The sequence below is a fragment of the Brachycentrus maculatus genome, unplaced genomic scaffold, assembly GCF_059751285.1.
Source record: "Brachycentrus maculatus isolate JH-2025_06_01 unplaced genomic scaffold, ASM5975128v1 h1tg000225l, whole genome shotgun sequence".
Classification (NCBI taxonomy): Eukaryota; Metazoa; Arthropoda; class Insecta; order Trichoptera; family Brachycentridae; genus Brachycentrus; species Brachycentrus maculatus.
The window spans coordinates 266,287-293,624 of NW_028280976.1; the positions used below are offsets into that span (position 1 = coordinate 266,287).

The window sequence follows — 27,338 nt, forward strand, 5'->3', positions numbered from 1 at the left end:
GGAGAGATAGCTGGTCTCCCACCTCCCAGGAGCGAACCGGAGTATGACAGGACTTAGTCCTAAAAAAAGAAGAAGAAGAAGACTATTTCTGTGAGCCTAAGCGGATCATTATTACCAATAGGTATCGAATTGTGGTAGAGTGGGTTCGAACCAAAAATCTCTAACCTAACCACGGGACCACAACCAGACAAATCTATTTTCATATTTTTCAATCATTGTCAATTCTATTTTTTATCTATTTCCATTTTATTAAAACCCTTATCCGCACCCCAATGGTGCATAGGGCACTGTTTCATATAAACGCAGTGTTATCTTGATCACATGAAGGAAATGTGATCAGCCCTCCGCTTCAGGTACCGGTCCAGGGTAATATTGAATAAATCTTATTCTTCAAACCTTCATTCACACCCGATTGTGCATAGGGCACTGCATCATATAAACGCAGTGTTATCTTTATAGTTAACATATGAAGGAAAGGTAATCGGCCCTCCGCTTCAGGTACCAGTCCAGGGTAATATTGAATAAATCTTATTCTTCAAACCTTCATTCACACCCGATGGTGCATAGGGCACTGCATCATATAAACGCAGTGTTATCTTTATAGTTAACATATGAAGGAAAGGTGATCAGCCCTCCTCCGCTTCAGATACCAGTCCAGGGTAATATTGAATAAATCTTATTCTTCAAACCTTCATTCACACCCGATGGTGCATAGGGAACTGTACCATATAAACGCAGTGTGATCTTGATCGTTAATACATGAAGGAAAGGTGATCGGCCCTCCGCTCCAGATACCAGTCCAGGGTGAGATTGAATAAATATTAGAGTGAAAAAATCACTTATATTTATTTGACCCCCCTGGGCATCGAACCCGTGACCTCCAGAACGGTAGCCTACACACTATGCAGCAGGACAAAATGGCGTGGGTCTACGTAATTATTGAAGAGGGCAAATATTAAAGCAAATATTTGTAAAAAAAAACTGGTTTTTTGACGGTTGCTACTGTCCATAGTAACGCAACGACTTCTTATCTCTGTTGTTATTAAAAAAACATTTTTGTTGAGTTTTTTTTTAATATAAGTATGTTTAAATTATTATGTCCCTGTATCGCACATATACATTGACTTAATGACCTTTCAGATGTACAGTGAAACCTCGATATAACGAACCTCTATTTAACGAACTTCGGATATAAAGGACAAATCAAAACAACGTCATATAAAAAAATCGTCAATTTTCAGTTGTGTTTGTTTTCGTAATACCCAGAAAATGTACTATATCCCAGCAAAAGCGGCATATTTTTAACTTAATATTCACCCGCTACAGGGCAGAGTGTTGTTTTTGCATTTTGAAGAAAATGTATTGTTTAATTATTTTTTTAAATATACTAAATATATTTCAAATGGATAAAAAACCTTCAGGTTTTACCTGAAAAGATCTGTTGCACAGTAAAAAGTTCAATGAGTGGCTTGATATTTATTTTTAATACATTTTATTATATCATTAAACCTTAAAAACGATCTCCTGAAAAATCAAGATTTTTGATATATGACGTTTTTGAAAGGAGTGAGCGACAAATAAAAAATGAAAAGGATACTTTATAGCGTTTCTCATGTATGTGAGTATAATCCAGGATTCAGACCTCACATACTAATAAAGGAGTTTCTGATCAGTAAAAAGCTTTTTTCATCTCACCATAGATGTCTCTAGTGAAATTCTAGTCAATTCAAGCAATATGTTTTGAATTTGAACAACAAACATATTTAGAAGTTCCAATAATTTGAGTAGTGTTATTGTCAATCACGGGTAGAATTGGTGAATGTTCTTCAAACCCTCATCCACACCCGATGGTGCAAAGGGCATTGCATAATATAAACGCAGTGTTATCTTGATCGTTAACAAAAAAATCGTTAAGGAAAGGTGATGGTGCATAGGGTACTGTGTCAACACATGAAGGAAAGGTGATCAGCCCTCCGCTTCAGGTACCAGACCATGGTTACATTGAATAAAATTAGAGTGAAATAATCACTTATGTTTAGTTGACCCTAACATGGGAATCGAACTTGGGACCTACAGTACGGTAGCCGAGTGCGCTAATTACTTCATTTCATTATTATTTTTTCATTGTGTTAATTGTCCACCTCCGTGGTGTAATGGTCAGCGTGTTTAGCTACCGTGCTGGAGGTCCCGGGTTCAATTCCCAGGGGGGGGGGGTGAAAATAAATATTAGCGATTTAACACCGTAATATTTATTTACTATTACCCTGGACTGGTTCCTGAAGCGCAATGATCACCTTGCCTTCATGTAAGTAATGATCAAGATAACACTGATGAAATTTGATGTAGTGCCCTATGCACCATTAGGTGCGGATAGGGGTTATAATAAAAATAATTATTAAAAAATCTATCTTTATACATTATAATGGACTTTTGGCTTTAATTGATACTTCACCCCCAATCGATACGTTATATCGAGGTTTTACTGTATTTTATTAACTTGGGTTTTCCAGTATTGTTGATGACCATTCAGGTTTTTTAGTATGATCTTGAAACTAAAAATATATCTTTACTTGGAATTTCCACTTCGCGATAAATACTAAAAGTAAAAAAACAACACGACTGTGATTTGTCTACATAGCATGTATGGCTAGAAGCTAGGACTGTATGCCAGGGTCAGGAGTGCAGAAGTCAGAAGGGGTGTGCAGCTGAGGCAGGTATAGTTGGGAAGATCAAGGGTCTATGAGATGGTGTAGCCATGTGGGGGGTATAGTTAGAGCAGTATATATGGGAGAGTAGGCCCGAGAGTCTACATAGCATGTATGGCTAGAAGCTAGGACTGTATGCCAGGGTCAGGAGTGCAGAAGTCAGAAGGGGTGTGCAGCTGAGGCAGGTATAGTTGGGAAGATCAAGGGTCTATGAGATGGTGTAGCCATGTGGGGGGTATAGTTAGAGCAGTATATATGGGAGAGTAGGCCCGAGAGTCTACATAGCATGTATGGCTAGAAGCTAGGACTGTATGCCAGGGTCAGGAGTGCAGAAGTCAGAAGGGGTGTGCAGCTGAGGCAGGTATAGTTGGGAAGATCAAGGGTCTATGAGATGGTGTAGCCATGTGGGGGGTATAGTTAGAGCAGTATATATGGGAGAGTAGGCCCGAGAGTCTACATAGCATGTATGGCTAGAAGCTAGGACTGTATGCCAGGGTCAGGAGTGCAGAAGTCAGAAGGGGTGTGCAGCTGAGGCAGGTATAGTTGGGAAGATCAAGGGTCTATGAGATGGTGTAGCCATGTGGGGGGTATAGTTAGAGCAGTATATATGGGAGAGTAGGCCCGAGAGTCTACATAGCACGTATGGCTAGAAGCTAGGACTGTATGCCAGGGTCAGGAGTGCAGAAGTCAGAAGGGGTGTGCAGCTGAGGCAGGTATAGTTGGGAAGATCAAGGGTCTATGAGATGGTGTAGCCATGTGGGGGGTATAGTTAGAGCAGTATATATGGGAGAGTAGGCCCGAGAGTCTACATAGCATGTATGGCTAGAAGCTAGGACTGTATGCCAGGGTCAGGAGTGCAGAAGTCAGAAGGGGTGTGCAGCTGAGGCAGGTATAGTTGGGAAGATCAAGGGTCTATGAGATGGTGTAGCCATGTGGGGGGTATAGTTAGAGCAGTATATATGGGAGAGTAGGCCCGAGAGTCTACATAGCATGTATGGCTAGAAGCTAGGACTGTATGCCAGGGTCAGGAGTGCAGAAGTCAGAAGGGGTGTGCAGCTGAGGCAGGTATAGTTGGGAAGATCAAGGGTCTATGAGATGGTGTAGCCATGTGGGGGGTATAGTTAGAGCAGTATATATGGGAGAGTAGGCCCGAGAGTCTACATAGCATGTATGGCTAGAAGCTAGGACTGTATGCCAGGGTCAGGAGTGCAGAAGTCAGAAGGGGTGTGCGGCTGAGGCAGGTATAGTTGGGAAGATCAAGGGTCTATGAGATGGTGTAGCCATGTGGGGGGTATAGTTAGAGCAGTATATATGGGAGAGTAGGCCCGAGAGTCTACATAGCATGTATGGCTAGAAGCTAGGACTGTATGCCAGGGTCAGGAGTGCAGAAGTCAGAAGGGGTGTGCGGCTGAGGCAGGTATAGTTGGGAAGATCGAGGGTCTATGAGATGGTGTAGCCATGTGGGGGGTATAGTTAGAGCAGTATATATGGGAGAGTAGGCCCGAGAGTCTACATAGCATGTATGGCTAGAAGCTAGGACTGTATGCCAGGGTCAGGAGTGCAGAAGTCAGAAGGGGTGTGCAGCTGAGGCAGGTATAGTTGGGAAGATCAAGGGTCTATGAGATGGTGTAGCCATGTGGGGGGTATAGTTAGAGCAGTATATATGGGAGAGTAGGCCCGAGAGTCTACATAGCATGTATGGCTAGAAGCTAGGACTGTATGCCAGTTAGAGCAGTATATATGGGATATATATATATATATATATATATATATATATATATATATATATATATATATATATATATATATATATACATATACATGTATATGTATATATATATATATATATATATATATATATATATATATATATATATATATATATATATATATATATATATATATATATTATATATCCCATATATACTGCTCTAACTATACCCCCCACATGGCTACACCATCTCATAGACTTTTAATATATATATACATATATATATATATATATATATATATATATATATATATATATATATATATATATATATATATATATATATATATATATATATATATATATATATATATATATATATATATATATATATATATATATATATATATATATATATATATATATATATATATATATATATATGTATATATATATATATTATAAATATGCAAAATACTCTTAGTAGATGACGACCAGTATTTCAAGTTCATATTGACTTTAGTTTTGTTTGCAAAACTGGTTCCTGACCTTATTGTTAATGAAGCCAGTGCCACCTATATCCTAAACTACATACCTCAACAAAAAGCCACTTTTTAGTGTGCAACCGATCTTTTTAGGTAAAACCTGAAGGTTTTTTCTCCATTTGAAAAATATTCAGTATATTTAAAAAAATACAACAATACCTTTTTTTCAAAATGCAAAAACAACATTTTTTGCCCTGTAGCGGGTAAATATTAAGTTAAAATATGTCTCTTTTGCTAGGATATAGTACATTTTTTGGGCATTCCGAAAACATGCACAACTGAAAATTGACGATTTTTGATTTATGACGTTCTTGAAAGGAGTGCGCGAGAAACGTTATATTGATGATAATACTCCAATCGACCACAGCGACGTTGTCGAATCTGAACCACGGATTTTAAATGATCTAGAAGGCACTGAGAAAAACCAGCAGTATGATAATAATAATAATATTGACCACAGACTAAAATATGGTAAACATGTTTTATATCAGTTTCAGAAGTGACCTGTACAGTTCAGGTTGGTCATTTCTTTTGGGCATACTTCGAGTCGCTGGAACAAGACTGCAGCCGGTAAATATAAACATTTCTTCTTCTTCTTACTGTTTCACTCCACTCTGAAGGTTGGCAGTCATCGTATCTGTCTGCAGCCGCTCTGAGCAGCGCCCCAGTGCTGCAGCGGAGCCAGGATATACGCGGAGTTGCCGAGCCAGGATATACGCCTTCTTCCTACGCTGCGTTTACCTTCCACGCCGCCTTGTAATATAATACCTATTACTCGCTATTTCTCTCCCCTCATACAACGGCCCGAGTACTCCACGCTGAAGGTTGGCAATCATCGTGTCAGTCTGCAGCCGCTCTGAGCAGCGCCTCAGTGCTGCAGCGGAGCCAGGATATACGCGGAGTTGCCGAGCCAGGATATACGCCTTCTTCCCACGCTGCGTTTACCTTCCACGCCGCCTTGTAATATAATACCTATTACTCGCTATTTCTCTCCCCTCATACAACGGCCCGAGTACTCCACGCTGAAGGTTCGCAATCATCGTGTCAGTCTGCAGCCGCTCTGAGCAACGCCCCAGTGCTGCAGCGGAGCCAGGATATACGCGGAGTTGCCGAGCCAGGATATACGCCTTCTTCCTACGCTGCGTTTACCTTCCACGCCGCCTTGTAATATAATACCTATTACTCGCTATTTCTCTCCCCTCATACAACGGCCCGAGTACTCCACGCTGAAGGTTGGCAATCATCGTGTCAGTCTGCAGCCGCTCTGAGCAGCGCCCCAGTGCTGCAGCGGAGCCAGGATATACGCGGAGTTGCCGAGCCAGGATATACGCCTTCTTTCTACTCCGCGTTTACCTTCCACGCCGCCTTGTAATATAATACCTATTACTCGCTATTTCTCTCCCCTCATACAACGGCCCGAGTACTCCACGCTGAAGGTTGGCAATCATCGTGTCAGTCTGCAGCCGCTCTGAGCAGCGCCCCAGTGCTGCAGCGGAGCCAGGATATACGCGGAGTTGCCGAGCCAGGATATACGCCTTCTTCCTACGCTGCGTTTACCTTCCACGCCGCCTTGTAATATAATACCTATTACTCGCTATTTCTCTCCCCTCATACAACGGCCCGAGTACTCCACGCTGAAGGTTGGCAATCATCGTGTCAGTCTGCAGCCGCTCTGAGCAGCGCCCCAGTGCTGCAGCGGAGCCAGGATATACGCGGAGTTGCTGAGCCAGGATATACGCCTTCTTCCTACGCTGCGTTTACCTTCCACGCCACCTTGTAATATAATACCTATTACTCGCTATTTCTCTCCCCTCATACAACGGCCCGAGTACTCCACGCTGAAGGTTGGCAGTCATCGTGTCAGTCTGCAGCCGCTCTGAGCAGCGCCCCAGTGCTGCAGCGGAGCCAGGATATACGCGGAGTTGCTGAGCCAGGATATACGCCTTCTTCCTACGCTGCGTTTACCTTCCACGCCGCCTTGTAATATAATACCTATTACTCGCTATTTCTCTCCCCTCATACAAGGGCCGAGTACTCCACGCTGAAGGTTGGCAGTCATCGTGTCAGTCTGCAGCCGCTCTGAGCAGCGCCCCAGGGCTGCAGCGGAGCCAGGATATACGCCTTCTTCCTACGCTGCGTTTACCTTCCACGCCGCCTTGTAATATAATACCTATTACTCGCTATTTCTCTCCCCTCATACAACGGCCCGAGTACTCCACGCTGAAGGTTGGCAATCATCGTGATTTCATCATTCGTTATTTTTAAAGTGATAAAACCCATTACACAAATTTTGATAAATATGTCAGAGGTCAGTCAGCTGAGGAGATACTAGGAAAAAATGAGGTTGACTTTGTGTAAGACGTGGATCGTTCGTATATTTTGTGAATATCGGAACCATCGGAATTCGCGTATCAATAGCGCGTGAAGAGAGTGCGGGAACTGCGACACTATATTCGCATCTTACTCTTGCACAATTGCGCTGTGCAAGCGCGAGGAGCTCAAAGCTCAATGTTCTCTAGCTTTTGGCAGTAGCTTTTGGGCTTCCGACAAGAGTGGACCTATGCTTGTTCCGTGAGGTTTTTTTATGTTATCAGCAAATAAATCTAAATTTCTTATAATTTTTTACTTCATTTATAATTAATTAAGGGGATGAGCTATAAATGTCCGTATTTTTCCAATTTCAATCGGTAATTTTTTATTGTGTGGTGACTACCCAACACCTTGACGCGCGTTTTTATTTTAGCACCGGAAGGGAAAGGTTTATAAGATATCCTTCTCACAAATCCTTCTTAGAATGTAAACAGTTAAAAAACTAAAAAAAATAGGTCAATCAATTCTTCATTCACCCCATTCTTCAAATATACAGACTCCATGTATTGTCTTTTTATATTATTATTATTTTTTTTTTTTTGACATCTCATCAAAGATGAAGAAGAATATGAAAGTCTGGGCATTTACAGGGCTGACGACCGTCATAGGCTCGTTTAAGCGATCACTTTATACACGTGTAACGTGCACCAATTCTGCCCATTATTGACAATCACACTATTTTTATTCCTGGAAGTTCTATATATACATATATATATATATATATATATATATATATATATATATATATATATATATATATATATATATATATATATATATATATATATATATATATGTATATATATATATATATATATATATATATATATATATATATATATATATATATATATATATATATATATATATATATTTATGTGTATATATATATATATATATATATACACATAAATATATATATATATATATATACATATAAATTATGTGTATATATATATATATATATATATATATATACACATAAATATATATATATATATATATATATATATATATATATATATATATATATATATATATATATATATATATATATATATATATATAAATATATATATACATATATATATATATATATATATATATATATATATATATATATATATATATATATATATATATATATATATATATATATATATATATATATATATATATATATATAGAAATAATATATATATAAACCAATTTCGAAACGTTGTGTTTGAATAATTAGAACTTCACTAGAGACATCTATTGGTGAGGTGTAAATGCCCAGACTTTCATATTCTTCTTCATCTTTCATGAGATGTCAAAAAAATGATATGAAAATAACTCATGTAATTGGAGACAATCCATATTTGTATTTGGACACACTCAAAATGTTGTATTGTTTTTTTGCGTGCAAACTCGAAAATAATTCAAGAGTTAATTTTTTATGTATGGTAATGATTTTTTGCTTCCAGAATGTTGAGAGCACTGCTAATGGTTGCCCTGGCGAGCTGCTGCTACGCACAAGGTACTGCGGGACTTCTTATCTTTAGGACTAAACTAAACATTGGAGAACAATGAAGACTGTCTAGTGGAATCCCTGGTATTCTCGCATGGCAGTTTGGCTGTCCAAACACAGTAAGGGACAATTTTTGTAGTACGTTTTTTTGCATTTTTGCAGTAGATTCTACTTAGTCCAAAAATGCAAAAAAAAAACCACTACAAAAAATGTCCCTTACTGTGCTTTGAGTTTGGACAGCCGAGTTGTATGGAGTGGAAATATGGACACTGAGAATGAAAAAAGGGATGTGGATGTGTTTGAAACTGGAGAGAGCATGATGAATGATGAATGACGAGTGTTGAGTTGTGAATTGTGAATTGTGAATTGTGAATTGTGAATGGTGAATGGTGAATGGTGAATGGTGAATGATGAATGATGAATGTGTGAATGACGAATGACGAATGACGAATCACGAATGATGAATGATGAATGATGATGATGAATGGTGAATGGTGAATGGTGAATGGTGAATGGTGAATGGTGAATGGTGAATGGTGAATGGTGAATGGTGAATGGTGAATGTGTGAATGATGAATGGTGAATGGTGAATGGTGAATGGTGAATGATGAATGTGTGAATGAGGAATGACGAATGATGAATGGTGAATGGTGAATGGTCTATGGTGAATGATGAATGATGAATGATGAATGATGATTGGTGAATGGCGGATGATGAATGGTGAATGATGAATGATGAATGATGAATGATGAATGATGAATGATGAATGATGAATGATGAATGATGAATGATGAATAATGAATGATGAATGATGAATGATGAATGATGAATGATGAATGATGAATTATGAATGATGAATGATGAATGATGAATGATGAATGATGAATGATGAATGATAAGTGAGGAATTATGCATAATCAATTACCACATAGCAAGTCACATGAATAAACAATGAGACGATGATATCACAAACATTAGTTTGTCCTGTTTTTTTTTTTTTATTATTTTAAAACCCCTAATTTTGTAATTGATAATTAATTAAGCTTCATTTTTTAGCTCCCGTGGAAACATGTAGAACTGAACAGGGGGACGACGGAGTCTGTGTCCAGATTCAGCTTTGCAAAGATGAATTCGATGGGTCTAATGTTATCGACATCAGGTATGTAGCAATCCTTTGATTAGAACATTTAGAACAGTGTATGGTCGATATATTATTTTTTGACATCTCATCAAAGATGAAGAGGAATATCGAAGTCTGGGCATTTACAGGGCTGACGACCGTCATAGGCTGGTTTAAGTGATCACTTTACACACGTGTATCATTCACCAATTCTACCCATTATTGACAACTACACTACTCAAATTCTCGAAAGTTCTATAAATATGATCCAATTTCGAAACGCTGTTCTTGAATTACCAGAACTTCACTAGAGACATCTATTGTTGAGATGAAAAGAAGCTTTTTATTGAGCAGAAACTCTTTTATTAGTATGTGAGGTCCAAATCCTGGATTATAATCACACACATGAGAAACGCCAGAAAATATAATTTTCATATTTATTATTTAAGCTTATACTTTGACCAGATAATTTATTTACAACATTTTTTGTGTGTCCAAATAATTGTTCATAAAATCTGGATTATCTCCAATTACAGTAATTGTGTAAAGTGATCACTTAAACCAGCCCATGACGGTCGTTCCATATTCTTCTTCATCTTTGATGAGATGTCGAAAAATAATATGGGTTTAAAGAAAATTGAATTGCACACAAAGTAGTCGGTCCATAAGGTATTTTTAAAACATATGTTACCGAAGCTGGTCTTCCCGAATCATGAAGATATTCTTCTTCATCTTTGATGAGATGTCAAAAAAATAATAAGTTAGTTAGTTAGTTAGTTACAACAAGAATTTTGACAAAATATTGTGAACTCGTGTCATTGTTTCCAGATCCGGTATTGGACCCTGCCAGAGCTACCTGGACGTGTGCTGTCTCTCCCGAGAAGTGGTCGACACGCCCATCACAACGACTCCTCCCAGCATCCCTCGGCCCACCGGCTGCGGAGTGCGCAATCCTAACGGAGTCGGCTTCAAGATCACGGGGAACAAGGACAGCGAGGCCCAGTTTGGCGAATTCCCCTGGATGGTGGCCATTATCAAGTAAGCCCATTCATTACGAAGAAGTCCGCCTCTGTGGCCATAATAAAGAAAGGCCATTCATTACCAAGAATTCCGCCTCTATGGCCATAATAAAGCAAGCCCATTCATTACTAAGAAGTACGCCCCTGTGGCCATAATATAATAAGCCCAATCATTACCAAGAAGTCCACCTCTGTGGCCATAATAAAGTAAGCCCAATCATTACCGAGATGTCCGTTTATGTGGTCATAATAAAGTAAGCCCAATCATTACGAAGAAGTCCGCCTCTGTGGCCATAATAAAGTAAGCCCATTCATTACCAAGAAGTCCGCCTCTGTGGCCATAATAAAGTAAGCCCAATCATTACCAAGATGTCCGTTTATGTGGCCATAATAAAGTAAGCCCAATCATTACCAAGATGTCCGTTTATGTGGCCATAATAAAGTAAGCCCATTCATTACCAAGAAGTCCACCTCTGTGGCCATAATAAAGAAAGCCCAATCATTACCAAGAAGTCTGCCTCCGTAGTGTAATGGTCAGAGATATATATTTATGTCCGCCTTCGTAGTGTAATGATCATCACGCTCGGCTACCGTTCTGGAGGTCCCGGGTTCGATTCCTAGGGGGGGAATATTTATTCGATATTACCCTGGACTGGTGCCTGAAGCGGAGGGCCGATCACCTTTCTTTAATGTGCTTACGATTAAGATAACACTGCGTTTATATGGTGCAGTGCCCTAAGAACCATCGTATGCGGATGAGGGTTTAAAGATTATTCTCAGTATTAAGTAAATCCTTTTTGGCCCCAATGGCTTTCATTACTGCTAATCTAGCTTTTTAAATATGTTTTTATGAACGAGCATAAGCTGCATAGTTCCCAAATAAATAAACAAATATCGTGTTGTTTTCTGATACCTCAATAAAGATGAAGAAGACTCCGGAAGTCCGGGCATTTACGGGGCTTACGACCGTCCTAGGTTGGTTTAAGTGATCACTTTACACACGTGTAACATTCACCATTTCTCTCCATGATTAATAATAATAATAAATAATAAATTTGGATAGCTTATATAGCGCCATTTTCGTAAAAAAATACCTCAAGGGCGCTTCACTGTGAATGAATTGGGGAAAGTATTATGGTAGAAATGATTTAGCAAACAAATGTGTTTTTAGTCTTTTTCTAAAGATCGTCTCACTCTCACTATTTCTAACCATTGGTGGAAGAGCATTCCACGCCGTCGGTCCTGCGACAGCAAAGGCACGCTCGCCAAATTTAGTGCGTTGGTTGCGAGCTGGTAAGATCACTTTGCCCATTGCAGATGTTGTAGCCGACTGAAGCGTGAGACGTCTATCAACCAATTCATCTGGAATACACAGCTCCTTAAGATACTCTGGAGCCATATTGTGTATTGATTTAAAATCTTCCCCATCCATATTGAGATGTCAAAAAATAACATGAAAAATAAATACTTTAACTAGGGACAATACATAATTATTATAACCTTGGATGATATATATTTATAAAGCGCCATTTTCGTAAAAAAAAAACTACCTCAAGGGCGCTTATACAGATGTGGATAATGGTATGAAAATGATGATCACAGATAAAAACATGTAAAAAAGACATCTTCGATCGTCTGAGTCTGAAGGGGGAAAGCGGAACCGCTGTATTATTGCGCCATCTTCTTGGTCTTCTTAGTCTTCTTGGTCTTCTTAGTCTTCTCGGGCTGGAGCATGAACAAGATGTTGGGCAGGACGCTTCCCTATGCAATGGTCCCTATGGATAATCCAGGCTTCTGAATAAGTATTTGGACTCAAAATGTTATAAATATAAATGTTAAAAAACATCACCTCACAGATTCATCCTTATTCCAGGCCCGTGACGGATCCCAAGACCCAGAACGTGAAGAACGTCTACCAGTGCGGGGGGTCTCTGATCCATCCTCAGGTCGTAATGACGGCTGCCCACTGCGTCCAGCCGACCCAGAGACCAGAGCCACTCACCAAGCTGAAGGTCCGCGCTGGAGAGTGGGACACACAGACCAAGGACGAGGTGTTCCCTCATCAGGACCGAGAGGTCGTGAGCATCGTCGTGCACAATCACTATTACGCTGGTAAGATCAATACATTCTTCTTCGTCTTGCTCCTCATTCCTGAGGGAAGCTGTTGGGATCAGCTCACCAAAAATTAAATACTATTCAAGGCTCTCTCACCCTAATGTTCTCTTCGCCTATTATTGACCATGTGTTACAACGAAAAAAAACTAACTAACTAACCATCACGCCGCTTCCCCGCAGGGGTAGGCAGAGAGAATAGAGCGCCACACCACTCTGTCCTTGCAAACATTCTTCGCCTCTTCCACGTTCATGCATCTCCTCATACATACCCGCCGATTGTTACGACTCCTAACCCAACAACTTTCAAGTATTTGGCATACCTGATCATGCCATGTTTTTTTCGGTCTTCCTCTGCTTCTTTTCCCACTAACATTCGCCTCATAAATTTGTTTTACCGTTTTTTCCTCACTCATTCGTTCTACATGTCCGAACCATCTCAACACACCTTTCTTAATTTTATCGAAAATGCTTATCTCAGCTTTGCATTCCTTCCTTATTTCACTATTCGTACATCTATCATACATCGTTTTGTCGCACATTCTTCTGAGAGATCGCATTTCGACTGCATTCAGTCTACTTTCATCCTTCTTTTGCCAAGTCCACAATAAAAATCATTTGAATATAATTCAATTTCTAGTGCTATATACCTCTCAGATCATGGTCTATTACTTCCTTCTTCCCAAGAAAGGACACTTTCCATTCCTCGCCATAACACATCATTCTTCAGTAATTCCTTCTCTGTCCAAGCGGCCAGACTATGGAATGAATTTCCTCTCCGCGTAAATAAATGCACCTTCTCTAATAACTTTCAAGAGACATTACTATCTATCATTAGAATCCTAACTGTCCATCAAACCTCCTCCCTCTACCTCCTTCCCTAAACTCCCTTCTTCCTTTGCCTTCCTTTTTATCATCAATTTGTAATTTATGTTTTTTTCTAATGTTCAAATACTATCTACCCTCTGATTGCAAACAGCTATATATGGTATCAAACGTTTTAACCAATATCACTAGTCTGTTTTTGGTTGGTTGGACGATATTGCTTTTTTACAATAAGCCCACTAATGTACTTATTTCTTTTCTGTACATGAAGTTTAAATAAATAAATAAATGTTTAATTGGAGAAAACCATATTTTTCTCGAATTGTGGATAAAACTTGATACTTCGTTTCAGCTGGGAGACATTCCTTTCTTTTTCGTCCTTCTTTCTTCTTCTTCTTCTTCTTCTTCTTCTTCCTTGCTCCATCCCAACTTATCGTCTTTGCAGACTGTTGGGGCCAGCTCTCCTCATCCTCAGGCTGTAGTTCCTTCTATCATGGACAACGTCACCTAGGCCATGCCTTGTAATCATGTCATCTTCCTGCAGCATCCATGAATTCTTTGGTCTTCCTCTAGACTTCTTTCTCTAGCGATTGCCTGGTTCACAATATGATCAGGTTCTCTGCGCCCTATGTGCCCATACCACCTCCAATTGCCTTTCCCCTACCTTACTTTTGATGCCTGTTACAGCCAGGTTTCCTCGAATGTGTGAACTCTTTATCCGTCTCCAAGTGACACTCCAGCTGACCATCTATACGTTCGCATTTCAGCAGTCACGCTTTCACGACAGTTGGAATCACGTTATCTCTCTGCAGCATCCATGAATTCTTGGATCATCCTCTAGATGTCTTTCCTATGGTGATATCCTGATTTGAAAATTGTTTGCACAACCCTGAAGGAATCCCTAATATACTTTTATCCATCAGGACGTCAGATCCGACTGATCCAGTATGTCTCGCTACTGAACGCTGATATATCAGATTTTCGGTAGCTCTTTGGCTAAACCAATATTTTGCCTTCCAGGTGGATTGTTCCGTGATATAGCCCTCCTATTCTTGGACAGGCCAGTAGACTTAGCAGACAACATCGGAGTTGTCTGTCTTCCACGGGAAAATCTAATGCCTACGGCTGGAACTCGCTGCTTGGTTTCCGGTTGGGGCAAAGACGTCTTCGGCAAAGAAGGACGCTATCAAGTCATCCTGAAGAAGGTGTGTGAGGAGTTTTACGTGGTTTTTAGAATTTAAGATATCATCAGGAACATATCGCTCACTCCTTTCAACAACGTCATTCATTTGCAAGGTTGGTTGTGACCTATTCAGTATTAAACATTTACAATGTTGGTCATGAACTATTCACCTTCAATGTTTGATACATTTAAATGTTGGCTGTGACCTGTTTTTATTCAATTTTGATACATTTCATTTTCGTTTTGACCTATTCATTTTTAAACATTTATAATGTTGGTCATGAACTATTTACTTTCAATGTTTTATACATTTCAATGTTGGTTGTGACCTATTTTTTCAATTTTGATACATTTCAATGTTGGTTTTGACCTATTCATTTTCAAACATTTACAATGTTAGTCATGACCAATCCTCCTTAATATTTTACATATATATTTTAATGTTGGTTGTGACCTGTTTTTTCAATTGTAATACATTTCAATGTTGGTTTTGACCTATTCATTTTCCAAACATTTACAATGTTGTTCATGAACTATTTACCTTCAATGTTTGATACATTTCGATGTTGGTTGTGACCTGTTTTTATTTAATTTTGATACATTTCAATTCTGGTTTTGACCTATTCATTTTCAATGCTTGATACATTTCAATGTTGGTTGAATTTCATTCACGATTGCTTACAGTTGGAGCTCCCGAAGGTAGACAATGGACCATGTCAGACTGCACTGCGTAAGACCCGTCTGGGAAATGATTTTGAACTACATCGTTCGTTCATGTGCGCTGGTGGAGAAAAGGGGAAAGACGCGTGCAAGGGAGACGGAGGATCAGCACTCGTCTGCCCAATTTCTGTAAGTATATATTCCCAACTGCAGAATGTTTATGATTTGAAGAAAATAATGTCCAAAACCGGTCTAAATAGGGTCTCAGTGCTGCAGCGGAGCCAGGATATACGCGGAGTTGCCGAGCCAGGATATACGCCTTCTTCCTACAATATACTACTCATACAACGGCCCGAGTACTCCACGCTGAAGGTTGGCAATCATCGTGTCAGTCTGCAGCCGCTCTGAGCAGCGCCCCAGTGCTGCAGCGGAGCCAGGATATACGCCTTCTTCCTACGCTGCGTTTACCTTCCACCCCGCCTTGTAATATAATACCTATTACTCGCTATTTCTCTCCCCCCATACAACGGCCCGAGTACTCCACGCTGAAGGTTGGCAATCATCGTGTCAGTCTGCAGCCGCTCTGAGCAGCGCCCCAGTGCTGCAGCGGAGCCAGGATATACGCCTTCTTCCTACGCTGCGTTTACCTTCCACGCCGCCTTGTAATATAATACTTATTACTCGCTATTTCTCTCCCCTCATACAACGGCCCGAGTACTCCACGCTGAAGGTTGGCAATCGTCATCTCAATCTGCATTCTTCTATAACGCCTTCTTCTTCATACATATTAAAATATCAATATAAAAATATAACTCCTAGGTAGACAAAATCCAGAATTATGAACAAATTTTGGAAAAAGTCATGGAAGTAATGTTTTTTTGATTTACAGGACAAGCCAGGAAGATATATGCAATCCGGTATTGTGTCCTGGGGAATCGGCTGTGGAGAAACAGGTACTCCAGGAGTCTACGCCAACGTGGCTTCAGCGCGCAAATGGATAGACGACCAGCTCTTCACCAACAACATTGACATGACTGGCTACTCCATGGATGACATAGAAGAATAGGACATTAACATCTAATTTAACCAGCAGAACAACGAACAAGAGAATGCGACTATGGAGTCAAAAACAGCTAAAACGATATCATTAAAACTACTGATGATAATAATACCATAAAATTTATGTATGATAATGATATTTACCAATTTAATCCCCAACTGATGATAAAAATATTAGACAAAGTTATCAACAATTGATGATAATGTTAGACAATTTAATTAACAACTGATGATAAATGTAGGACAATTTTATCACAACTGATGATATTGGTCAATTTATTAAAAAAAAAAGATAATAATATTACAAAATTTAATCAACAACTGATGATAATAACATTGGAAAGAGTTATCAACAATTAATGATATTAACATTGGACACATTTATCAACACAATCATAATTTATGATAATAATAAAATTAGACAATTTCATCAACAATTCAATCATTCTCTTTCTTTTTTGTGTTTTAAATAAACAGAAACTTTAAAAATTTGCAAATTTTTAATTATTCATTCCTCTTCTTTTTTAGTGGTATTTAAAAAGTCTAAAATTTCCCCATTCAAATGGCTTATGGGAGGTGGTATAGTGTGCTTAGAAGTCCCAAAGTCCTTTGCACAATTAAAATATAAATAAAGGCTTTTTATATCAATTTAATCGTCAAGTCTAAAAATTTATGGATCGTCGAATTTGTCTTCAATGGTTTTTCGTACTATCTTCAGGGACATTTTAGTCTTCTTGAGAGAGTCGCTTGGTCTCCAATGTTCCCAGGATATACTTCCTTTCTCGGGTATTGTGGACGTCAGAAAGTATTTTCCATTCAGGTTTGATTCAAAGCAGCTGGAAACATGATGATTTGTATTAAATTCATTTGTGTATGTAAGAAAAAGCAAGAGGCCGAGAGCTGAGCCTTGAGGCACTTATTAGGGTTCTTAATATCTTACCAAGTGAGAAAGCTATCCTATTTCTTGAAGTATCAATGTTCGATTTACAAGAGCAAATAAATAAAGTATTTTCTGTAATTTGTAATCAATCTATTGCTATTCTATTATTCAGTCGTTGATCAGAAAAAAAAGGCTTGGAAGTCTTGGTCTTGAGGAACTCCTCATACCAGATGAAGTACCATGTTTTTTTTTATACGCATCCAATATATTGAGTGATACATAAGCTGAGACAACTACAATATTTTTAAAGCATCAACTTTTGTTGACCATGAGTATAAATCACAAATATGGAGTATTCGATAATAACAGGGGGCCAATAGCTCAGCCTTGAGGAACTCCTTCATATTATTACTTTCGCAAAACATGAGAGAGCTTTATTTCTTTTAAAAGTATTAATCTTTGTTGTATTCAAATATATAAATGTAGTATTCTTTAAAATTTGTAATTAATCTTTTGATGTGTATCAGAAAACCCAGGTGGTCAAGAGAGGAGTAGAGCTTAACCTTGCGAAACTCCTTCAGGTTCTTAATATCTCAAAACATGTGAGTGTTATACTCACAAGTTTTGCTGAGTGAAAACATATAAATGAATGTTTTTTGTTGTTATTTGTAATTTATGAGAAAAAAAACATGGGGGCAGAGAGCTTAGCCTTGAAGAACACCCTAAATTTCTTACTATCTCAAAATATAAATAAAAGTTACACTATTTTGTTAAAGAATCAATTTTTTCTAAGTGCGAACACATTTTTATACTGCTTTCCATTAGGTGCAGTCAGTTTTTTTTCATTTTTTGACATCTCATCAAAGATGAAGAAGAACATTCGGGGCATTTACGGGGCTGACGACCGTCATAGGCTTCCGTATTCTTCAGACTTCCATATTCTTCCCCAGACTTCCATATTCTTCTTCATCTTTGATGATATGTCAAAAATATTATGAAAAATAACTCCTATAATTGGAGATAATCCAGATGTGTGAATAAGTATTTGGACACACTCAAAATGTTGTAAAAGCTTTTTTTAGATTTTTTATATTTGGGATGTTTCAAATCCTTTTAAAGGTTGGTCGTACCAATTCTCCTAATTCTGTGAACGTACCTTTTGAACCACCATCCAGCAGACCCATAGCTGTTGGAGCATGGACAGCAGTCTGGAGCATCATCGTTTCGCCTGTCCCAAGTACTGAACATGGTGCCACTATGGTAGGAAAGGCAGTCCGTAGCGTTACCTCTATATCCAGCCACTGTCATCGTAAACGCCTCTGATTCAAAACCCACCTGGAACAAAAAGAGGAAAGTGCTTCATCACGAGGGAAACATTGGCTATTATGTATTACTGCTAACGTACTAGTGCTACTAATTTGTCCGCACACCATAGTATCGGCTACCGATCTGGACGTCCCGGGTTCGATTCCCAGGGAGGAGGGGTCACATAAGTGATTTCACTCTAATATTTATGGAATATAACCCTGGACTGGTACTCGCACTCCAATGGTGCATAGAGCACCGCATCATATTTACGCAGTGTTATCTTGATCGTTAACACATGAAGAAAAGGTGATCAGCCCTCCACTTCAGGCACTTGTCCAGGGTTATATTGAATAAATATTACAGTGAAAAAATCACTTATATTTATTTGTCCCTCCCTGGGAATCGAACCCGGGACCTCCAGAATGGTAGCCGAGCATGCTGACCATTACACTACGGAGGCGGATATACAATCAATACAATCCATTTTTTCAATACAATCGAAACAATTTTTCAATACAATCACTGTAATTCAATTCACCTTAAAAAAAATACGATCACAATAGAATCCCACCCACTCACCCTGAAGGTGTCGTACTCTGCCCAAGCTGTTTTTTCGTAAAAGTCCTCCAAATCCACTCTCAACTCAGCTGCAGACGAGGAGTTGGAAGTGAGGTATGCGAGGACATTGTTCCCAAGCCAATAGTTTCCCGACATCACGTCTCCGAAGCCCCACTTGTAGTCCGACCATGGCCTAGCGAAGTCTGTATCGTTATTGGCTCGACGCTGGAAGACCAGGTAACCGTTCGAACAGAAATACCTAGAATTGAAAGACAAAGGTAAATTTACAACATTTTGAGTGTGTCCAAATACTTGTTCAAAAAGTCTGGATTATCTCCAATTACAAGAGTTATTTTCATATTATTTTTTGACATCTCATCAAAGATGAAGAAGAATATGGAAGTCTGGGCATTTACGGGGGTGACGATAATAGATGTCAATAATAATAATGATTACCAATAGATGTCTCTAGTGAAGTTCTAGTGATTCAAGAACAAGGTTTCTAAATTGGTTCATATATATAGAACTTCCAAGAATTTGAGTAGTGTGGTTGTCAATAATGGATAGAATTGGTAAATGTTACACGTGTGTAAAGTGATCACTTAAACCAGCCTATGACGATCGTCAGCCCCGTAAATGCCCAGACTTACATATTATTCATGTCAAAAAATAATAAGTTATTACCGTCAAAGGCTGGTTCAAGTGATCACTTTACACACTTGTAACATTCACCAATTCTACCCATTATTGACAACCACACTATTCAAATTCTTGAAAGTTCTAAATATATGAACAAATTTAGAAACCTTGTTCTTGAATCACTAGAACTTAACTAGAGACATCTATTATTGGTGAGACGTAATAATGTAATAAAAAGCTTCTTAACATCTCACCAATAGATGTCTCTAGTGAAGTTCTAGTGATTCAAGAACAAGGTTTCTACCGTACTGGAGGTCCCCAGCTCTATTCCCAATTTCAAACAAATTTTAAAAATAAATTAATTTATGTAGTTCAAGTCTGACTTACTGAGAATTAGGCAAGTTACAGACGTCCGATTTTAGTCCAGTATCCAATATCGCCTTAATGATGCTGCAAGCAAAAAACTGGACAAGCATATCACCTTCCAAAACTGTGACCCTATCATCATAGAACCTGCCACACTGTCCCATGAACTCTGAATCTAAAAAAAATATACAATATTCAAACACAAGAAATGGGAAATTCTCCCTTACCCAATGGAGCATAAGGCACTGCATTATACTTGATCTTTTTAACCCTTACTGGTCCAATGTCGAATCTCATTCGACATGGATTTTTTGCTCTTAGGTCCCATGTTGGATGTTATGCGACATTTTTTTCATCATTAGTATTATTTATTAAATTACAACATTTTGAGTGTGTCCAAATACTTGTTCACGAATCTGGATTATCTCCAATTAAAGAAGTTATTTTTAATATTATTATTTGACATATTCTTCTTCATCTTTGATGAGATGTCAAAAAATAATATTTTTTATTTAAATTCCAAGCTTACGTACCTTTGGTACTCCGTTCTTCATTTTTACTATTGTCTACTTCAGTATCTTCTTCGTCTCCTGCAAGACTTGTTGTTTTATTCATTGCCTTTTTGGTAGCTTCATCGTTTTCGTTAACTGGACAGACAGTTTTGACAGCTAATTTAGCTACCAAAATCTCGTTCACATTTTGCGGATTTGAATCATCACCTTCTTTAAACAGCTTCCTCCGACAATTTTTAGAATCCAACTGATCTGCGACTATTTTAAGCAAAATATAATTATCTGTTGAAAAATTCTGTACGTTTTTATCATCCACGATCATAATTTTGACAGTATCTACATTTCTGGTTACGATTTTTGCGTTCGCTTTTTGTACTGCATTCAAAACGTCTCTAAATTCTTGTGTACATTTTAGTATTTCATTCAATTTCGTATTCAATCGACCAGAATTACTTCTGAGCATGCTTTTTTTCCTCTTGCGGTCTTTGTCATTGCTTTCTGCGAGTCTTTTGACTTTTTTGATATTAAAAATACCATCATCGACTGTTTTGTCAGTTGTGGGGTCAGTTTGGTCGTTTTGGTACATCTCTACAGAGTAGTCGTGATCAATATCATCGATGTTGTCAACGTGTTCGTCTTTTTTGTCATCTTCATCGCTGCTATTGTCAACAGATAACTTGTCAAATATAAGATCTACTTTCGAAGCCATGTCTTTAACCAATTCTTCGAGAATTGGAGGGGTCGTGCATTTGATCAAGAGTTTTCTTCCGGCAGCAGTAGCATTCCCCTGTCGTCTGTCTGTTACTGTAAAAATATTGAAAGTTCATACTTAAAAAAGGGACTTTTACCTCGGTTTTTATAAGCCCTATTTTTTTATACTTAATCCTGGCATACAGTCCTAGCTTCTAGCCATACATGCTATGTGGACTCTCGAGCCTACTCTCCCATAAATACTGCTCTAACTATACCTCCACATGGCCACACCATCTTGGAGACCCTTGATCTTCCTAATTATACCTGCCTCAGCTGCACACCAATTCTGACTTCTGCACTCCTGACCCTGGCATACAGTCCTAGCTTCTAGCCATACATGCTGTGTAGACTCTCGGGCCTACTCTCCCATATATACTGTTCTAACTATACCCCCCACATGGCTACACCATCTCATAGACCCTTGATCTTCCCAACTATACCTGCCTCAGCTGCACACCCCTTCTAACTTCTGCACTCCTGACCCTGGCATACAATTCTAACAGTAGCTAGAAAGCCATACATCCATATAGACTTTTGATCATTTCATTAATTCAAACCCTTATCCGCACCCCAATGGTGCATAGGGCACTGCATCATACAAACGTAGATCGTTAACACATGAAAGCAAGATGATCAGCCCTCCGCTTCAGGTAGCAGTCCAGGGGGTAATATGGAATAAATATTAAAATGAGAAAATTACCTTTATTTATTTGACCCCCCTGTGAATCGAACACGGGACCTCCAAAACGGTAGCTGAGAGTGCTGACCATTACACTACGGAGGCAGACAAAATATCATATTTATGTAAAGTGTGAACTCTCCCATAAATACTGGTTAAACCATTCCCTCCACATGACCACACTAGAGAACTGTCTCCACTGCTTATACATCTAATTTCTCCATTATTAACACTGGCAGCCGTAATTTTTATAGGAAAATCTTAATTGTCATCTGCGTTTTTCTTACCATATCGTCTTTTATAATTCCCAGCTCTCTGCATCATGCCTAAACTTCTATCAAACTTCTTCTCCATCTGTCGCAGAGTCGCCAAGACTCCTCTGCCAGCAAATTGTTGCTCCAGACGGACCCCCGTCTGTCCTATAGGCCTCTCAGACAGCCTCAGCAATGCCAAGTCCATCTTGTCCATCCGTTCGTCTATAGTGGCTAGCTTATTCAGAGTCCTCTGTGAATTGTACTCCAGGTTGAGCAAGATGCTCAGTTTGTTCTCCAAAAGAGCCATTCTCTCCTGTCCGCTGAAAAGACAAAAAAGGACAACTATGAATGGAGAACCTGACTTACTTTATGTACTTTTCTTGTGGCTCCAGCTTCTACTTCTTCAAATTAAAGTTTTGCACCATTTTCGTTAGCCAGTCCACTGCCTCCTGGATATCTCGAGGGTCACCACTAAACCCTTTAAAACCCGTAAGCTGCGGATCGCATCTATTGTCGTTTTTTATAGAAGTACCGTTGACTGCGGATCGCATGCATAGTCGTTTTTCAACTTTACGTACTTATATCAACACCTATGGAGAATTTTTTGCACTTAAATTTGGTTCGAGGCATGGATGAATTAGTTCTCTTTGATTTACTGTCATAAAATATCAAAATTATTTTAATTTAGTGTCAACTTTATCGTGAATACTTCCGGTCGGCTCGTGCTCCGCAGATACGACAGCCGCGTCTCCTATACAGCCGCCATATTTTAGGCCGCGAGTCCGTAAATGTAAATATTTTTGTGTAAATACACCATGAAAACATAATAAGTGAAGTGCATTGTGTACTGTGAACATCTATGATGGATATCCAAAAGTTTCACTACAAAAAATAGGCAAAAATATGCTTTTTTGTCAAAAATATTGAAATGTAAAATAATCCAGCACTGGACGGAAAGTTTGACGCTTGAAATCGAGCAGCTTAGAGGTTAAGTTTAAATATATAAATTTTATGGCGTATAGTAAAAAAGAACACAGTAGTATATGATTGAGGTTTATAATACCTGTTGATGATATCCACCTTTCTATCCAAAGTCTTGATTTGCTCATTCCATGCCGATACATGGAGTTGAAATGTATCCCATACATGAGCTCGTTCCTGTAATATTTCACTCACAATTAAAAATATTATATTATTTATTGATTCGGCATTAACCGGATCCACGCGGCTCGCATAACCGTACGTATTACAGGGCTTTTGAACGTTCATAGGCTGGTTAAGTGATCACCTTACACACGTGCAACGTTCACCATTCTACCCATGATTGACAACCACACAATTTTTGACATTCTTGGCACTTCTAGATTTATTGATTAAACTCGAAACACAGTCCTTAAACTCAAAATACTTCACAAGAGACATCTATAGTGGGATGAGGCAAGCTTTTTATTAAGCAGAAACTCTTTCATTAGATCGATTGACAACCACACTGCTCGAACTTTTTAGATAAACGAATATACAAAACTAACTAACTAACTAACCATCACGCCGCTGGGGTAGGCAGAGAGAATAGAGCACCACACCACTCTGTCCTTGCAAACATTTTCGCCTCTTCCGCGTTCATGCATCTCCTCATACATACCCGCCGATTGTTACGACTCCTAACCTGACCACTTTCAAGTATTTGGCATACCTGATCGTGCCATGTTTTTCTCGGTCTTCCTCTGCGAATATACAAAACTCCTAGATATATGATCTATCTCAAGTACATATGAATTCACGACAGCCATCTATGTTGTATTGATAAAGCCTTTATTTAGCACAGATCCTTTTATTTATATGTTTACAGTTGACAGTATATTTTTATTTTTAGATTAAAAAAAATAAATAAAATAAAACCCTTATCCGCACCCCAATGGTGCATAGGGCACTGTGTCATATAAACGCAGTGTTATCTTGAACGTTTACACATGAAGGAAAGGTGATCAGCCCTCCGCTTCAGGTACCAGTCCATGGTAATATTGAATAAATATAACAGTGAAAAAATCACTTGTATTTATTTTACCCCCCCTGGGAATCGAACCCGGGACCTCCAGAACGGTAGCCGAGCGTGCTGACCATTACACTACGTAGGCGGACAAAATTTTTTAGATTACTTAAGTGAATACCTCTTACTGGAATTTTATTTTTTTAAATTGTATTATATTAGGTAATTTTTGTTAAAAATTCTGTTGGTTTTCCAATAAAATTTTTTTAAAAAAATTCATTTAAAAAAAATCTTACCGTGGATATCTTTGATGGTTTTCTGCAAAAATGGACTGTTTTCCTTTTTCTCTTCATTCGCGTGATGTTCTTCTGCGATTTTGATGTGATCTACAATAAAAAATCATTCATTCATCGTTCATTTTGTGTAATACCACTTAAAAAGTACTTTTGGAACTTGTAGCACTTTTGATCTTCCTCGAAAGGCATCTAGAGAAAGTTCATAGAAACAAAATGAAGATGATTTGAATATTGAAAGCATTAACTCTGTGGATCACATTGATATATTATTTTGAGAAATAAAAAAGCAGCCTTCAAAAGAAACTGGGAGTGCGATTAGGGTTCGCAGGGTCCGCATTTAACAGTATGAAGGCTGTCTGGAGTACGGATTTATACTCGGTGAAGACCAAATGCCACCTATACAATGCCTGCATTGCTCCTGTTCTCTTATACGGCTGTGAAACATGGCACTTTACAAGGGCCCAGAGCAGCCGTGTACTAAGCTTTGAGAATAGGTGTTTGCGGAGAATCTTAGGCATGCGGTGGTTTGACTTTGTGAGGAATGAAGAGATAAGGCGTAGGACGCAGCAAATCTTGGTCATAACTGTCGTCAAGAAAAGGCGATTCAGTTGGCTTGGCCATGTACTCCGCATGCCTCCCGAGAGCCGCCATCAAGCTAGCCTCTTTTACAAGGCATCAGGTTCGCGCCGCCCAGGACGACCACTGCTGACAATTCGTCGGCAGTTCTCGTCAGAACTTCGGGACGCGGATCTGACTTGGGAGGATGCGAGGGAGCTGGCAGCCGACAGAAAAGCTTGGAGACAGATTGTGGACTCCATATGGTTTAATAAATAATATATATATATATATATATATATATATATATATATATATATATATATATATATATATATATATATATATATATATATATATATATATATATATATATATATATATATATATATATATATATATATATATATATATATATATATATATATATATATATATATATATATATATATATATATATATATATATATATATATATATATATATATATATATATATATATATATATATATATATATATATATATATATATATATATATATATATATATATATATATATATATTAATATATATATAAATTGACACACTTAACTTACTATTTTGTAGCATAAACAGAGCTCAAAAAACGAAAATGTTATGCAGAACACATAAAAAATATACTTTTAAAACATTATTATTTTAATTAATGATAACATCTTATAATTCCCGCATTTTCTCCACATAGTGCAAATCTAGAAGACAGACTTCCACGTACCGCCATTCAAGGTATACCTGAAGGACGCAGACTCCCAGGCAGACCTCCGAAGAGATGGGAAGACAGCTGGGAGTCAGCATCCCAAGAGCTACAAGCCAAGGCACAAACAGATCCCTAGGATCTACAAAAAGAAGAAGTGCCAATCCCTACAAATTCCCCAATCGATTTGAGATTGGGAGCTAAACTGGCAGTGCACAACGGAGTCCTGGTTCCAACTCTAATGTATGGAAGTGAAACATGGATTTGGCAAAAGAACGATGAAAGTAGACTGAATGCACTCGAAATGCCATCTCTCAGAAGAATGTGCGACAAAACTATGTATGATAGATGTGCGAATAGTGAAATAAGGAAGGAATGCAAAGCTGAGACAAGCATTATGGATAAAATTAAGAAAGGCGTGTTGAGATGGTTTGGACATGTGGAACGAATGAGCGAGGAAAGAACGGTAAAACAAATTTATGAGGCGGGTGTTATTGGGAAAAGAAGCAGAGGAAGACCGAGAAAAACATGGCACGGTCAGGTATGCCAAATACTTGAAAGTGGTCAGGTTAGGAGTCGTAACAATCGGCGGGTATGCATGAGGAGATGCATGAACGTGGAAGAGGCGAAGAATGTTTGCAAGGACAGAGTGGTGTGGCGCTCTATTTTCTCTGCCTAGCCCTGCGGTGAAGCGGCGTGATGGTTAGTTAGTTAGTTATATTTGAGATTCCCAGTAGTTTGGTGGATTTCCCATAGATTGGCAGCCCTGGTTATGTTACCATACCACAAAGTTAAAATTGTTTTTAATATACATAATAGAGGATTTACACTTTTTTTTTTATACGGATGTGAAGTTGTTACCTGCGTTTGAGTCGACCTTCAAATCAATCACTTCACTTTTTAGGATGTTATTGGAAGTTACAATGACAAACTGAATCACCGTTAGAATAATAAGAAAATATCTAGTCATGTTGTATAAAAATTTCTAAATCTATGGA

At 38.4% G+C, this 27,338-nt stretch overlaps 2 protein-coding genes across 2 annotated transcripts; one reads left to right on the forward strand and one right to left on the reverse strand.

The window, feature by feature from the left end:
• Positions 1–5,457: 5,457 nt before the first annotated feature.
• Positions 5,458–17,308, forward strand: LOC148306824 (phenoloxidase-activating factor 2-like). The gene is made up of 8 exons (XM_088264329.1): positions 5,458–5,531; positions 8,798–8,850; positions 9,898–10,000; positions 10,790–10,999; positions 12,854–13,092; positions 14,938–15,122; positions 15,785–15,949; positions 16,650–17,308. The coding sequence occupies exons 2-8, from the start codon at positions 8,799–8,801 to the stop codon at positions 16,824–16,826; spliced, it is 1,131 nt and encodes a 376-aa protein (XP_088120455.1). The 5' UTR covers positions 5,458–5,531; position 8,798; the 3' UTR covers positions 16,827–17,308.
• On the reverse strand, positions 17,103–27,338 carry LOC148306825 (uncharacterized). The gene is made up of 9 exons (XM_088264327.1): positions 27,202–27,338; positions 25,052–25,141; positions 23,832–24,040; positions 22,802–23,088; positions 21,104–21,886; positions 20,592–20,745; positions 19,587–19,824; positions 18,856–19,034; positions 17,103–17,655 (listed from the first exon to the last, which is right to left on the reverse strand). Exons 2-9 carry the CDS (start codon positions 25,106–25,108, stop codon positions 17,490–17,492), a joined length of 2,073 nt encoding a protein of 690 aa, XP_088120453.1. The 5' UTR covers positions 25,109–25,141; positions 27,202–27,338; the 3' UTR covers positions 17,103–17,489.

Coding starts and splice junctions, on each gene's coding strand:
- LOC148306824 (XM_088264329.1), top strand. CDS start 8,799: ATGTTGAGAGCACTGCTAATGGTTGCCCTGGCGAGCTGCTGCTACGCA. Junction 8,851..9,897: donor GAGCTGCTGCTACGCACAAG/GTACTGCGGGAC, acceptor TTCATTTTTTAG/CTCCCGTGGAAACATGTAGA. Junction 15,950..16,649: donor CACTCGTCTGCCCAATTTCT/GTAAGTATATAT, acceptor TTTGATTTACAG/GACAAGCCAGGAAGATATAT.
- LOC148306825 (XM_088264327.1), bottom strand. CDS start 25,108: ATGAAGAGAAAAAGGAAAACAGTCCATTTTTGCAGAAAACCATCAAAG. Junction 24,041..25,051: donor AACCATCAAAGATATCCACG/GTAAGATTTTTT, acceptor TCACTTAACCAG/CCTATGAACGTTCAAAAGCC. Junction 23,089..23,831: donor AAGGTGGATATCATCAACAG/GTATTATAAACC, acceptor TTGTCTTTTCAG/CGGACAGGAGAGAATGGCTC.